General features: G+C 50.4%; 1 protein-coding gene across 4 annotated transcripts in view; it reads right to left on the bottom strand.

Moving 5' to 3' along the window:
* Positions 1 to 13,315, bottom strand: part of MICAL2 (microtubule associated monooxygenase, calponin and LIM domain containing 2) — a 220,837-nt gene that overhangs the window by 135,087 nt on the left and 72,435 nt on the right. For all 4 annotated transcript variants that reach the window (XM_042906713.1, XM_042906712.1, XM_042906710.1 and 1 more), the window contains exon 4: positions 134 to 341. In XM_042906713.1, the coding sequence (XP_042762647.1) occupies positions 134 to 341 (208 nt within the window). The remainder of the gene's footprint in view (positions 1 to 133; positions 342 to 13,315) is intronic.

Below are 13,315 nucleotides of genomic sequence, written 5' to 3'. Positions count from 1 at the left end.
TGCCAGTTGAATGCATGGATCCCCCAGGGACTTGTAAGCTGGAACATCCTGGAGACTCCTTAGTGTGGAGAGATGTGCCCCACCCAGGGTCAGACCCCTCCCTGAATGGGGTGCCACCATTGGCTCTACTCACTGATGTGGTCAATGGAGCCAGCGCAGAACTTCCCGTAGAATTTCTTGGCTCCCAGTCCCCGTAGGTCATGGATGGTGAAAGGCCAGAGGTGCAACACATTGTTCCTGGAGAAGGTGTCCCTCTTCTCCACCACAACCACTTTGGCCCCTAGGTAGGCAAGTTCAATGGCAGTGCGCAAACCACATGGTCCTCCCCCAACAATGAGACACTGTAGAGGTAAGAGAGAAACACTCAGTGATCTCTAGCATTGTGGACACAAACTCCTAGTCAACACCTAACTGGTCCACGCAAATCAACCAGCAAGTACAAACCAAGCACCTTTTTGGGACCTGCCATTCATCCACCCGAGGTACATTATCTGGGGGCCTAACCAGGCACTGTGCCACACCCTACAAAGGACACAGAAGTAAAAGGACTTGGGGGGAGCACAGATACACTTGAGGTTCCGAGTCAGACTGAACTGGGCTTAAATCCCAGCTCTGGCATTTGATACCTTAGCTTCCTCATCTGTGAATGGGTCTACTGCTCTTTCCTTGGGGAATTATTGAAAAGAAGATTCCATTAAAAAAGCTTATGGTGCATCTCTGTGACCTTGGATTAGGCAATGATTTCTTTGATGTGACACCAAAAGCACAAGCAACAAATGAAGAGATAAATTGGACTTTATTCCTAAAAGATTTTGTGTTTCAAAGGCCATAATTAAAAAAAAGTGAAAAGACAACCCCCAGATGGGAGAAAATATCTGTAGATCATCTATCTTGTAAGGGACTGGTATCCAAAATATATAAAGAATTTTATAACTCGCCAATAAAAAAAAAAAAAAGACAAACAACCCAATTAAGGAACAGGAGATAATCTGAATAGACGCTTTCTCAAAGAAGATATACAAATGGCCAACAAGCACGTGAAAAGATCCTCAATATCCTTATCCATCAAGGAAATGCAAATCAAAGCCACACGAGATACCACCTCGTACCCACTAGGATGACTATAATCAAAAAGTTCAGACAAAAACAAGTGTTGGTGAAGAAGTGGAGAAATTGAAACCCACATACGTTACTGGCAGGCAGATGCTTTGCAAGATGGTACAGATGCTTTGGAACAGTCTGGCAGCTCCTCAAAAAGTTAAACATAGAGCTGCCATATGAGCCAGCAATTCTATTCCCATGTTTATACCCAAGAGAAGTAAAAACATATGTTCACACAAAAACGTGCCCATGAATGTTCACAGCAGCATGACTCATTAGAGCCAAAAAATAGAAACCGAAATGTCTATCAGTTGATGAATAAACAAAATGTGGTCTATTGATACAATTGCTTATTCAACTATGAAAAGGAACGAAGTACTGATATATGGATGAACCTTGAAAACGTCATGCCAAACAAACGACATCAGACCCAAGGGGATACATATCGTATGATTCCATTTATGTAAAATGTCCAGAGTAGGCAAATCCAGGGAGGCAGACAGTAGATTAGGGGTTGCCTGGGAACGGGGGTGGGGTGGGGAATGACCCATAATGGGCATGCGGTTTCTTTTTATGGTGGTAAGACATTCGAGAATTCGATAGTTGTGGTGCTTGCACAGCTTTGTGACTACATTAAAACCATTGAATTACATACTTTAAAAAGGGTGACTGATATGGTGTGTGAGTCATATCTTAAGAAAATGCTTGCATGAGAAGAAAAAGCATATGGTATGGAATTTGGTACACACTAGTGTAGACTCTGTTATTCGCTGAGCCCCAGTCCCTGTCTTCAAGGGAGCCTGAGCCTAGTGGCAAACTCAGACTTCTGGAGTAAGTAACCAGAGCCCTCTGTGGTTAGTGATTCCTCCTCACCACAGACACGAGAGGAAGAAACTATTGTCATCCTCATTTCACAGATGGGAAAACTGAGGCACAACGCAGCGAGGGAACTGGCTCCTGGCTTCCCAGATCCGAAGGAACAGAATCAGGATGCAAACCCAGGTGGTCTCACTCCAGAGCCCATCAGGCTGAGCTCCTATTGCTGTACGACTTCTACCAGGAATAAAAAGAAGAAAGAACGTTGCAGCAGAGGGGAGCATCCGTTCAAAAAGAAAGAAGTTCTTTAAGGTGGGTAGAGAAGGGTACTTTGAGGGGAGGGAAGGGAAAGGAAGGAGGGAGAAGAGATGAGAGTCAGTCTGGAGCCAGATGCTAAGGGTCTGAAACACTAAGTGAAGGAGTATGGCCTTGGTCCTGCAGGCTGTGGTGAGCGGAGGTGACAGGACCGGATTCTATACGAGTCCCACACTAGGTTTCAATGGATGTTGCAGTGTTGAACAGGACAAGGGCCCTTCCCCAAGGAAGCTACAGCCTGTTACGAGAGAAGGGACAACATGTAATGACCTCATTGGTTACACTAGGCAAAAGCCCTTCCATTTAAACAAAATCATGAGGGAGTGCCAGAACATCTAGACAGGAAAACGACAGTGTTTTGGCTGAAAGAGTCAGAGACCCCTGGGCAGCACCCCGCCCTGCCCCTGGGCGGTCCCTGAAGCATCTTCAAGAGGCAAGAGTGCACCTGGGGCGGATACCCCAGCAAGGCAACAGGGAAAGAGATCTGTACCCACCCACACCTCACTGCTCAACATGTCAGAGGCATCTGGAAGCTTCCCTTCTGCTCAGGATCAAACCTTATCTTTGAAAAATGCACGTCCCTTCCCCTAGCAAATATTCCATCATCCAGTTATCACTCATCTGGGGCCTCTGGGGTCTCAAAGAGCAAGTGCAAACAAGCATATCACAAACTCCCACACCACAATCAGCGTGGCTTACCAGCTGGAACCTTCCAGAGAGTTTGCAGAAACCCCATTAGGGGAAATGAAGTCACCACTGAGATACGACTCACTCCAGAGATGTCGGGGAACAGGCGTGCAAATCCATTTGCTTCCTTTCTGGATAGAGCACACTGGGGAGAGCCACCACCCCCACTCCTTATCTCACACCCCAAACAGCTCCTCTGGCTTGCCTTGGCCAGACCATGACGGGCATTTCAAAGTAAGATTCCGAACCCTGACACTCTGAGGTTGGCTTTGGGGTTAAGCCTGGATTCACTGCATTTCTTTACCATTAGTGCATCTTCTTCTGTTTGCTGAGTGCTGTCACTCCAAAGCCAGGGATGGTGTGGGGGTGGGAGGATGTGGGGGAAGATGGGGAGGAGGGGGAGGAGGAGGAGGAGGAGGAGGAGGAGGAGGAGGAGGAGGAGGAGGAGGAGGAGAGGAGCCCGCCTGCACCCTTCTATCCACCAGGCCTGACCCAGCACCACTCCCAGAGCAAGGCAGGAGATCCCTTTCCCACCAGTGGGGTGAGGCGGGGGGTGGGGCAGGGGCTGCTGTACATTTTTCATGCAAACAGTAGCCAGGGTATTGTTTCTTACCCTCCCAGCTAAACCTGAAATCCCACCGGCAAAAGGTCAGTTTTCCCACCACTCTGGGCCCCAGCACATACTTTGGGCCTGAAATTTCAGAGACGCCAGGCATACTGTAATCTAAAGTCAAAGCAAATACCAACAGGCCCAATTATATAAAGGGAGCAAATTTGGTGCAGATGTTATCAAGACAGGAGAGAAGGCTTGCCGGCAGGGGCCGGGCCGGTTCCTCTCGGAACACACTTGTTATGATTAACATGGGAACTTGGGAGTTCTGACTAGAGGCCACAAAGTGCAACTGCCCCGGGCCTGGGCAGAGGACAGGAGAGAAGGAGGCTTCCCCAGCGTGCCCACAGGTGATGCTCCGGATGTTGGGTGTAGTGCAAACAGACCCCAGATGCAAAGGCTCATGATAACTCATTGTGAAAAACTCTCCACATTTCCTAGACCCGTCTGGGCTCTCGCTGCTGAGGACCGGGTGCCAAGGAAAGAAAACTTTTCATTAGGACTCAGCCCCAAGGCCTTCCTCGAGCCCCAAGTGACACGGTACATTCTGTCCACAGGGTCCATGCTAAATGTTACCCCAGAGCTAGGCTCTGACGTTATAATGATCTGCATGTTTCCCAGGCCAGCGTGGGTGCTCCTCAAACTCTCTCCCTGTGTCCCCTGCATTTCTGTTATGCTCAGAGCCCAGTACATGGCCTGGCACACAGGCGGCCTAGATAAACAGTTGGTAGATGCACACGAACTTCTCACACCCACCCCGCCCACCCAGTTCTGGCTCTCTATCAGTAACTGGGATCTGCGGTTCATGTCAGCCAGGGTTTATGTCTGCCTTTCCCACCCAGGCGGGGGTTAGCTGGGGTCTGCCAAGGCCACCAGCATTACGGACGTCAGCAGATCTGCGTGCTCAGGCGACATCGATTTATTACCCAGTGGGGAGTGGGGCAGACCCAACACCAGCAGGAAATCCATTGTATAGATAAGCTTGGCAGTGCATTCGTGGAGAGACAAACACCACATGGAAAAATCAGCTCTTACTTATCAAGGGGTGGGAACGGGGGATGAGCAGACTAGCCCACAGTCGAGGCACCGATCATGCTTCAGGCACAGGGCTGGGGCAGCCTCAGCCACACAAGACTCTCTCACGATCCAAGAGGAGCCGAGCAGGCAGTACCCACTTCTTGATGGCATGATGCATGTTCCGATCCACAAGCGGGTGGGTGTATTGGGACCATGCCAAGAATGCTAAAGGTATTCAGTCCCCCAAGGGAAGTGCCGAGGGGACCAGGGGCTAAGCCAGGGGTTAGCAGTCTGGAGATTTGATTTCCGCTTCTGAACTCTGCCTCCAGTTTCCCTGGGGGCTCTGTGTGCAGTCGTTCCAGTGAGGAGGGGCACGGAAAGCCAGCACCCGGAGGCGGCAGGAAGGCCGGGGCCTGCGTTTCCCCAGCGCTCTGCACCTTGTTGAAAAGGAGGAGTACGGCATCTAAACTCTATGGGCCCAGGACTTTCTACTTGCCAGGCACTGTCCTGATCACTTTATGTATTTTGTCGTTCCCACGGCCCTGTGAGGTCAGTGTCCTCATCATCTCAGCTCGGTGAATGAGCAAACTGGGGAACAGAAAAAGTGAAGTCACTTGGTCCAGGTGCCCTTAGTATCACCATTTTTGAGCTAAGAAACGGGAGCAAAAGACAGGAAGAAAGTCCCTCGGGTCGGTCACGGAATGAGTAAGTGGTCAAGTTTGGATACAAACGGAGGCAACGGGGGTCCAAGACCTGTGCTCGGAACCACGTATCTGACATGACAGTAAAGCAGACCTCAGGGGTGCGGTCAGGGGTGCGGTCAGGACGAAGGAAGGTGGCTTTTCACCGTTTCCCTGCGTGGGGCACACCTCGGCCTGCTGAACGGAGCTGGGGTTCAGGCTGGGTGCCCAGAAGGCCTACAGGCCTGGGTCTGGGCTGAGCCTCCTATGCTTCCCTGGGGTGGGAGTTTACGGGCTGGATGGACCTTGAGCTCGTGCAAGTCCAGGAAGCCACCTTGGCAGGTGCCTTGGCAGTGAGGGGTTTGGCCACGGACAATGCAAGCCTTCTCCAGTGCACCTGGGGGGCTGGCAACCCTGGCGGAGAGCCGAGCGATGGGAGGTGAGGCATGGTGCCATCTTCCTGGGGGGAGCCGGTTCTCTGGGGCAGCGCTCTGGTTCCAGGGACATACCGCCCCACTTCCTCATGTGGCTTCCCAGCTTCACTGGCCCTTAGGACAAGCGCTTATCTGAACCCAGGCAGGAAGGCCCTGTTACTGGGTTACCATGGGTGAAAACAGCTCATCTCAGAATCACAGGACAGAGACTTTGCCATCCCAAGTGCCACCCACACGCTAATATGGGGGGGCTTGCGGCAGGGGCCTGGCCTCACACCCCCATTCCGCAGGGCAGCACTAAGTGGAGAGACGTAGCCACTTCAGTTTCTAGCCATGGAGGAGTCTCCGTGGGTTGGGTGGTCAGACAGGGGCTCTTGCGGGGGATTTCAAGGGGCACTCTGGGCAGGGAGCTAAATCTCATCTGACTTGACAGGCCCCGCCCCGGTCTGGCTCTCCTGTATCTGGGTCACACCCAGTTATTCCTGAGTAACAATGAACACCACTCACTAACCTCAGAAATTCACAGAAAGGAAAAGGAAAAAGATATCCTGCTCTCCCTGCCTGCTCTGAAAAAAATAAAAATAAAAATAAAAATAATAATACAAATGCCTCTGAGAAACATTCCATTCCTCCCGGTCCTTCCTTTCCAGCTCGAGCCAGCGCTCTGAGGTGCACCTGCGACCAACCACCACAGGGTCTACAAATGTTTCATTTGCAAACATTCTGCCCCTTGGCCTTGTGGGTCCGCTTGTATTGGGGCTTTGGTCTCAAGGTGGTGCCGCCTGCCTCTGGGTGCTGGTCATACGTCACAGTCTTTCCCCGCTTGGGCACAAGCACCCTGAAGTCAGGGCATGTGTGCCAGGCCCCATCCAGCCCCCGCTGGCAGGACAGCACAGGACCCTTCCTCTGCAGATGTCGAAGTACCTAATCAACAGTGCCAACTCTGTCCCACCTTTGTTGGTGCCTGTATCTCCCATGTTGGGAAAAGCAACAGTAATCACAGTGTTCCCAACAGCAACAATAAAAACTAGAGCCCGCACTTGCTGCCTGCTTACAACGTGCAGGAACAGTGCTAAGCCCTTTGTAAGAAATGTGTCTCGTTTCATTCCTACCGAAACCCCGAGTTAGGCATATTCATTACTATCTGGCACTGGGAAACTGGAGTTTGGGAAGCTTATAGGACGTGACCAGGGTCCCAGAACTAGAGCAGGAGCTGACCTGGGACTCCAGAGTCCATGCTTGAAGTCATAAGCTTATATATTACCTCTTCCAGGTTTCCGGGAGGTGCTCAGTGGTCTATTGTTAACATGTCCCCTCCTCCACTAAAACATGTAAGGATCGCTGAGCACCCTGTGGGATTGCAGAGGATACGAGAGAAACCTCAGAGACCAGCTGGCTGGGACCAGAGAAAAAATAAAACGGAGATCATGAATGCTGCATTGTTTGGGGATTACCTGTGAAGACTGCAGAACCTTGTTGGAGGGACAGATGGGTGACTTTCATAAAAGAAGTCCCTCTAGGAGAGGGTCCATGAGTGGCCACCTGAGGCTGAGGATGTGGACACTGGAGAAATGGCACACCGAGGTTTGGGCCAGAAAATGGGAGGGTTTGGAGGGAGTGGGCAGCCCAGCTTCCACCCTTGTTCCCTTACAGTCCCTCCCCCGAAGGAGTGGAAAGGGCCTTCTGAAGTCAGATCATTCACTCCCAGCTCACAACCTCGAGGTCTTCCCGTGGCACAAAGAGCTCAAAATCAGACCTTATCATGGCCTTGAGGCCCTGTAAGACCTTGCCCTCTAATTTCTCCTGTCTTCTGCTCCTACCACACTTCCTTCCTTCTCTTCACTCCAGCCATAATGGCCTCACTATGTACACACAGGGCCTTTTTCATTTGCTTTGCCCCCTGTCTGGAACATTCTTCCCTTAAAAAAAATTATATATAAAACATATAAGATACATAAACATATAAAGTAAAAAATATATTTTTTTCTAATATAAAAAAGGGCATCTATTGCAAAACAATATGTAGGCCTAGTTTTATTTTTCTTCATATTAACATCCAACTTTCCAAACAGCATTTAAAATTTTTTTTAACATTTATTTTTGAGAGACAGACAGTGTGAACGGGGAAGGGCACAGAGAGGAGACAGAGAATTCAAAATAGGCTCCAGGCTCTGAATTGTCAGCACAGAGCCTGACGCAGAGCTCAAATGCACAAACTGTGAGATCATGACCTGAGCTGAAGTCGGACGCTTAACCAACTGAGCCACCCAGGCACTGAGTCAAACAGCATTTTAAATGTTGGTAAATATTTCCAGATGTACATGTATATTGTTCTATTGTAGGCTCTTTTTTTTTTCCTGTTTGTAATCTTATAGCTTTATAGTATTTTCTTTACATTTTCCCAAAGGTTTTCAAATACACAGAAAAGCTGAAGGAATTTTAGTGAACAAACAAGTACCAACCACCTAGATTCTATAATTACATTTTGCTCTCCTTGCTTTCTCACACATTTATTCATCCGTCCGTCCCTCTACCCATTCATCAACTTATTTTTTTGGTGCATTCCAACTAAATTGCAGAATCAGTACATTTCCTTCCAAATACTTGAGGATATCACTGATTGGAGTTTGAGATGTGTCCAATGCTCCCCCCCACTTTCTTTTTTTAATGTTTATTTTTGGGAGAGAGGGGCAGAGAGAGAGAGATACACAGAATCAGAAGCAGGCTCCAGGCTCTGAGCTATCAGCACAGAGCCCGATGTGGGGCTCAAACCCATGAACTGTGAGATCATGACCTGAGCCGAAGTCAGATGCTCATCCAACTGAGCCACCCAGGTGCCCCCAAACCCTTTTTGTTTTTTAAGATACAATTCACAGGCAAAGAAATGCACATATCTTAAATATATTCATTTGATGTGACAAATTACACTATTTTTGTCCCTTGTAGCCTATCAGTCTGCTCTCCCTCACTGGTCTTTCTTCTAGTTGACCCCGTGCATTTTTGTCCCCTGGGCTCTGGTGCCGGCATCTTGGTGTGTGAGCAGTGAGCAGCCAGGAGTTTCTAGTCAAGGTGCGGGTCTGGGGCCGAGCAGCCGGCTGTCTTGGCTCCCTCTTCTCCCTAAGAACAGAAGTCCCAGGGCCTTCCACGACCCCCCCCCCCCCCAAAAAAAGAGTGTGGAGGAATCTCACATTCCTTGAGGAAGAACAGGGGAAGGAGCCTTCTCCAATGGGCTGAGGCCAGATATACTCAAAGCTAAGAAATCTCAGGCGGGTTATAATCCACGTGTGGGGGAAAAGTAGGGCTAAGATACACAAACCATCCGGGATCCAGAAATAGACACGCTAGGTCACTGTTACCACTTTCTCTTTTTGCTAAGGCTCTTAGAACCTGTAAGTCCAGTCAGGTAGGGGTCCCCACATTACACAACAATAGGCAGCACTCACTGTCCTTCATTCAGGGACACCTGTACCTGTCTTGCCAATGTCACAGCTGTAGCTAGTAAGAGGCAGAGCCGGGACTTGAAGCCAGGCACTCGGCTCCAGAGACCATGCCTTTGGTCACTGGGCCACAGAGACCACCGCAGGTGACAGGGGCATGGAGAGAGCGGACTGGGAATCCACAACAGCCCTCCCTTGCTCCGGTTCTCAGTGAATTTTAATTTGTGATCTCCTCAAAGGCAGGGTCATACCTGGCTTGCCTCTGCGTCCCACGCCACTAGCCTGGCACAGGGCTAGTGCTCGGTGAGGATTAGAAAAAAGAGAGGTGAGCATACATAGCAGGCCCTGGGTGGACGAGTACCCTTTGGGGGCCTAACTGGTGAGGTGGCTGGGAGAAGAGCACGCACTGGCAGGATCCAGCAGGAAAACTACAGCAATGGCAGGACACCCCTTCCAGCCAGGACTTGGGGACTTCTGGAAGGGGCCAACATCATGGTAACTCAATCCAACGAGAAAGGCAGAACACAGTCTGAGCATCCACCAACGTATACTTTCCCAGCCCAGAGAACCCAGCCCGGGCCGTGCCCAGCAGTCATCAGTCTTCCTGGTGACACACATTTCCGCTCAACAGGTGCCATGACTGGGGGCCACCTGAGGTCAGGAGAAGAACGTACTTCGTATCTCCCACATGCCGACCTACAGCCGGTGCATTAGGTGCAGGCACTCATTTCCATTGTGAAAGCCGCATTGCTTTGCCCAGTGTACAGCTGAGGAACTGAGCCTCAGGTGACGTGAATGAATGGAGCTGGCATTTACTGAACTCTAATTCTGTGTCAAGCACTGATCCAAGGGCATCTCACACGTTAACTCATGCAAACCTCACAACCACCCCAAATTTGGAAATGACGGCACAGAATGGCTAAGTGGAGTGCCCAAGGTTGTACACCATTAGGAAGGAAGAACTGACATTCGGACCCAGGCTTCCAGTTCCAAAGCACAAACTCACGTCCATCGCGTCACGCCTGCCTAAGATGACGGAGCTAACAAAGCACAGAGCCAGGAGTCTCTACTAGGTCCCTGTGACTCTACCATCAAGCTCTTCTTTTTTTTTCTTTAATTTTTTAAAATGTTTATTTTTGAGAGGGGAGGGCACACTAGCGGGACAGGGGCAGAGAGAGAAGGAGACACAGAATCCGAAGCAGGCTCTAGGCTCTGAGCTGTCAGCACAGAGCCCCACGCGGGGCTCGAACCCATGAACTGCAAGATCATGACCTGAGCCAAAGGTGGGCACTTAATCAATGGAGCCACCTGGGTGCCTTGGCGCTTTCTTCTCATATCGCCCTCCCTGACACCTCTCTCCCACATGTTTGGGTTCACTATCCCTTTCTGGCCCATTTTTTTTCTCCATCCTGGGTACTCTGACTCCTTCACTGGGGCTGCCTCATCTGTGACCACGCACGGTGCTAAGCAAGGCTGACCCAATCAGTGGGCAGCAGGCTTGTCCTGGGCTGCCCTCTACAGAAAGGCCACTATGGACATGGTAATGCATCTGCATGAGAAAAGGCCACGTGTTCCTTCCGTGTTCACAGATTCCTATTGCTCTGAGGTCAGCAAAGGAGAGACTACTTACCTGAGCCCAGCGGCTGTTTCTGCAGCCAGCCCAGAGCTGGGCCGAGGGCCCAAGGAGAACAAGGCCACCCCGCCTCTCCACAGGCATATGTGGACCAGCAAACACTCGGCCAAGAGCCCTGGAGTGTTTCCCAAGGAGGACACAGCAGGTCAGAATATGCTATAAGAACACGCTGTTAAGAACACGCTGGTTTCCTTCATCTTCCTCTTTTATAGGGTCTACGGCCACACAGGCAGGTGGCTGGGTGCATGTGGCTTAGGGTCTAAGCAGGACGTAATTCACACATGCAAACAGGTGAACCCCGTCCCCCTCCCCCCAACAGCCCTCCAAGGAACTCCACAGGGAAACAATGCACATGGCCGTGGAGGGAGGGGCCCGGGCTGGGAGGCAGGAAGGCCATTTCCCAGCTGTGTGACTTCCAGCACAGCAGCACATTAGGCTCCAGTGGGTTGACCTCCGTTTCCTCCACCATAAACAAGGAATTAGGGTTGTTGCGGGGATGGAGTCAATAGACCGCAGAACTCAGCCGAGCACGCGGTAAGCGTTCGCTACGTGACAGCAATGACGGACAGCTCGCCTCCCTGCTCCCCTCCTCCTGAGCAGAAGTTCTCTCAGTGAAAGCAGCAGGGCTCCGCCTCCAAGACCTCTCGGGCCAGCTCACCCAGGGACACGGATGCGGTGATCCCGCCAGTTTGAAGGCTGGGGGTGTTTCACATTCCTTGGGGGCAGATGTATTGGCCTTTATCAGGGTGCTTTAGCAGGGTAGATGTGCCATGCCTGGAGTCTGGGCACCCAGAAGGCTGCCAGGCCGCGGACCCCCACACCCGCGAGCTGCCCTGTGTCTGCCAAGGCCATAGGTGTGCGTACTGTCCAGTCTGTCAGGGGTCAGCACACTCTTTCTGCAGAGAACCAGGCAGTAAATATTTTAGACTTTTTGCCAACTGCTGGGTTGGATCATCCTGCCTGGTGCTTCCTTCCTCAGCGTCCCCTTTATCTTAGGGGGTCCAAGGAGGTACTCACGAAAGCCCGGATGCCATTGTCAGTATCTCCTGAATTCTGATGAACTTCCCTTGCTGCTCCTGCTGCCCAGAAGCCCTGCTGCACATCGTATAGAGGCTTCTCTCGCCATTCAGGTCTCGCCCCAAACATCGCATTCCTCAGACGTATCTTCCCCACCCCACCCCATTTACTCTCACGTTTCCTTGTTTTCCCAGGGTGCTGACCACAACCCAGAATGTCTTTTTTATTTGTTAACTAGTCCACTGTGCCTCCCTCCACCTGCAGTGCAGTGTAACCTCCAACAAAGCAGGTAACTAACGTGTCTCCCTTAGTCACGCTGTATCCCCAGAGGCCAGAAGAGCCACTGACCCAGAAGACCTGCATAGCCCAATAAATCAATGAATCAAGTCCAATCGTATGTTTCCCCCAAACAAGATGTTTGCAGCACTAACCAAAATATCATAGTCAATATATTCTTTTAATTTTTTTAACGTTTTTATTCATTTTTGAGTGAAAGATAGAGTAGGGGGAGGGGCAGAGAGTGAGAGCAAGACAGAGAGACAGAATCCGAAGCAGGCTCTAGGCTCTCAGCTGCCAGCACGGAGCCCGATGCGGGGCTCAAACCCGTGAACTGTGAGATCATGACCTGAGCCAAGGTCAGACGCTCAACTGACTGAGCCACCGAGGCGAGGCGCCCCGTGTCATAGTCGATATTCACTGAGACACTATCTTGGGGGCTGTGCACATACTATCTTATCAAATGAGATGGAAAGTAACTCATGGGATACACTGACATTAAGGTCCCACTGCTGAAAAATTTATCTGGGAAGAGGCAGAGCTAAGTTTCAAACCCAGGTCCGTCCAACTTGGCCCCAAGTGACTAACCACCCTCTTGCTTAATTTTGCAGGGTTTTTTTTTTTTTTTGTGTTGTTGTTGTTGTTGTTTTATCAATTTCATGGGAACACAGATTATCTGTGGCTGATTAGAAATGCTGGTAAGCAATGATGTGCCTTGGGACTTTTCAAACAATGGAGGGAAGACATTATCTAAAATGTGTGGCCTATTAAACAACTTGTTTCAAAGCACAGGTTTGGGGGAGAAGGAAAGAAATGAAGTCGCCAAGAAGTATGGGGTTTTTCATCTTTCACCAGAGAAACGGTTAGGGTCAGGTAGGGGAAACAACTTCAGGTATCACAAAGCCAGTTAGGAATGACAGCAAATCCTGACACATCCCAAGGGAAAATCCATATGGTCCCCGTACCTTGACCCACCTCCCAGGACTGGGCTATATATCCCATACCCAATCCACCGAAGGTTAAATGGGGAAATCCCAAATCCAGATGTGCACAAGACACAGCCCAGTCTATTTCCAGAGAGACTCCTTCCCCAGTGAAGAGGCCTCACAGCTTGCAGATACCAGCAGATAACAGCATCTGACACATGCCTTCTGGGCCATTCTCACCCAATGCAGTTCTGACTCCACATGCAGCTGACACAAAAGAAATGAGCAAGCTCGCCCAGAAGCTCCCCGTAACTTCCAGGTGGGTTAACCTGACACTGTAAAGTGGCTTGTAATTAAAATGTTTTC

The sequence above is a fragment of the Panthera leo genome, chromosome D1, assembly GCF_018350215.1.
Source record: "Panthera leo isolate Ple1 chromosome D1, P.leo_Ple1_pat1.1, whole genome shotgun sequence".
In the NCBI taxonomy this organism is placed as follows: Eukaryota; Metazoa; Chordata; class Mammalia; order Carnivora; family Felidae; genus Panthera; species Panthera leo.
Note: the sequence above shows the minus strand (reverse complement) of the source record. Positions and strands in the feature narration are given on the sequence as shown.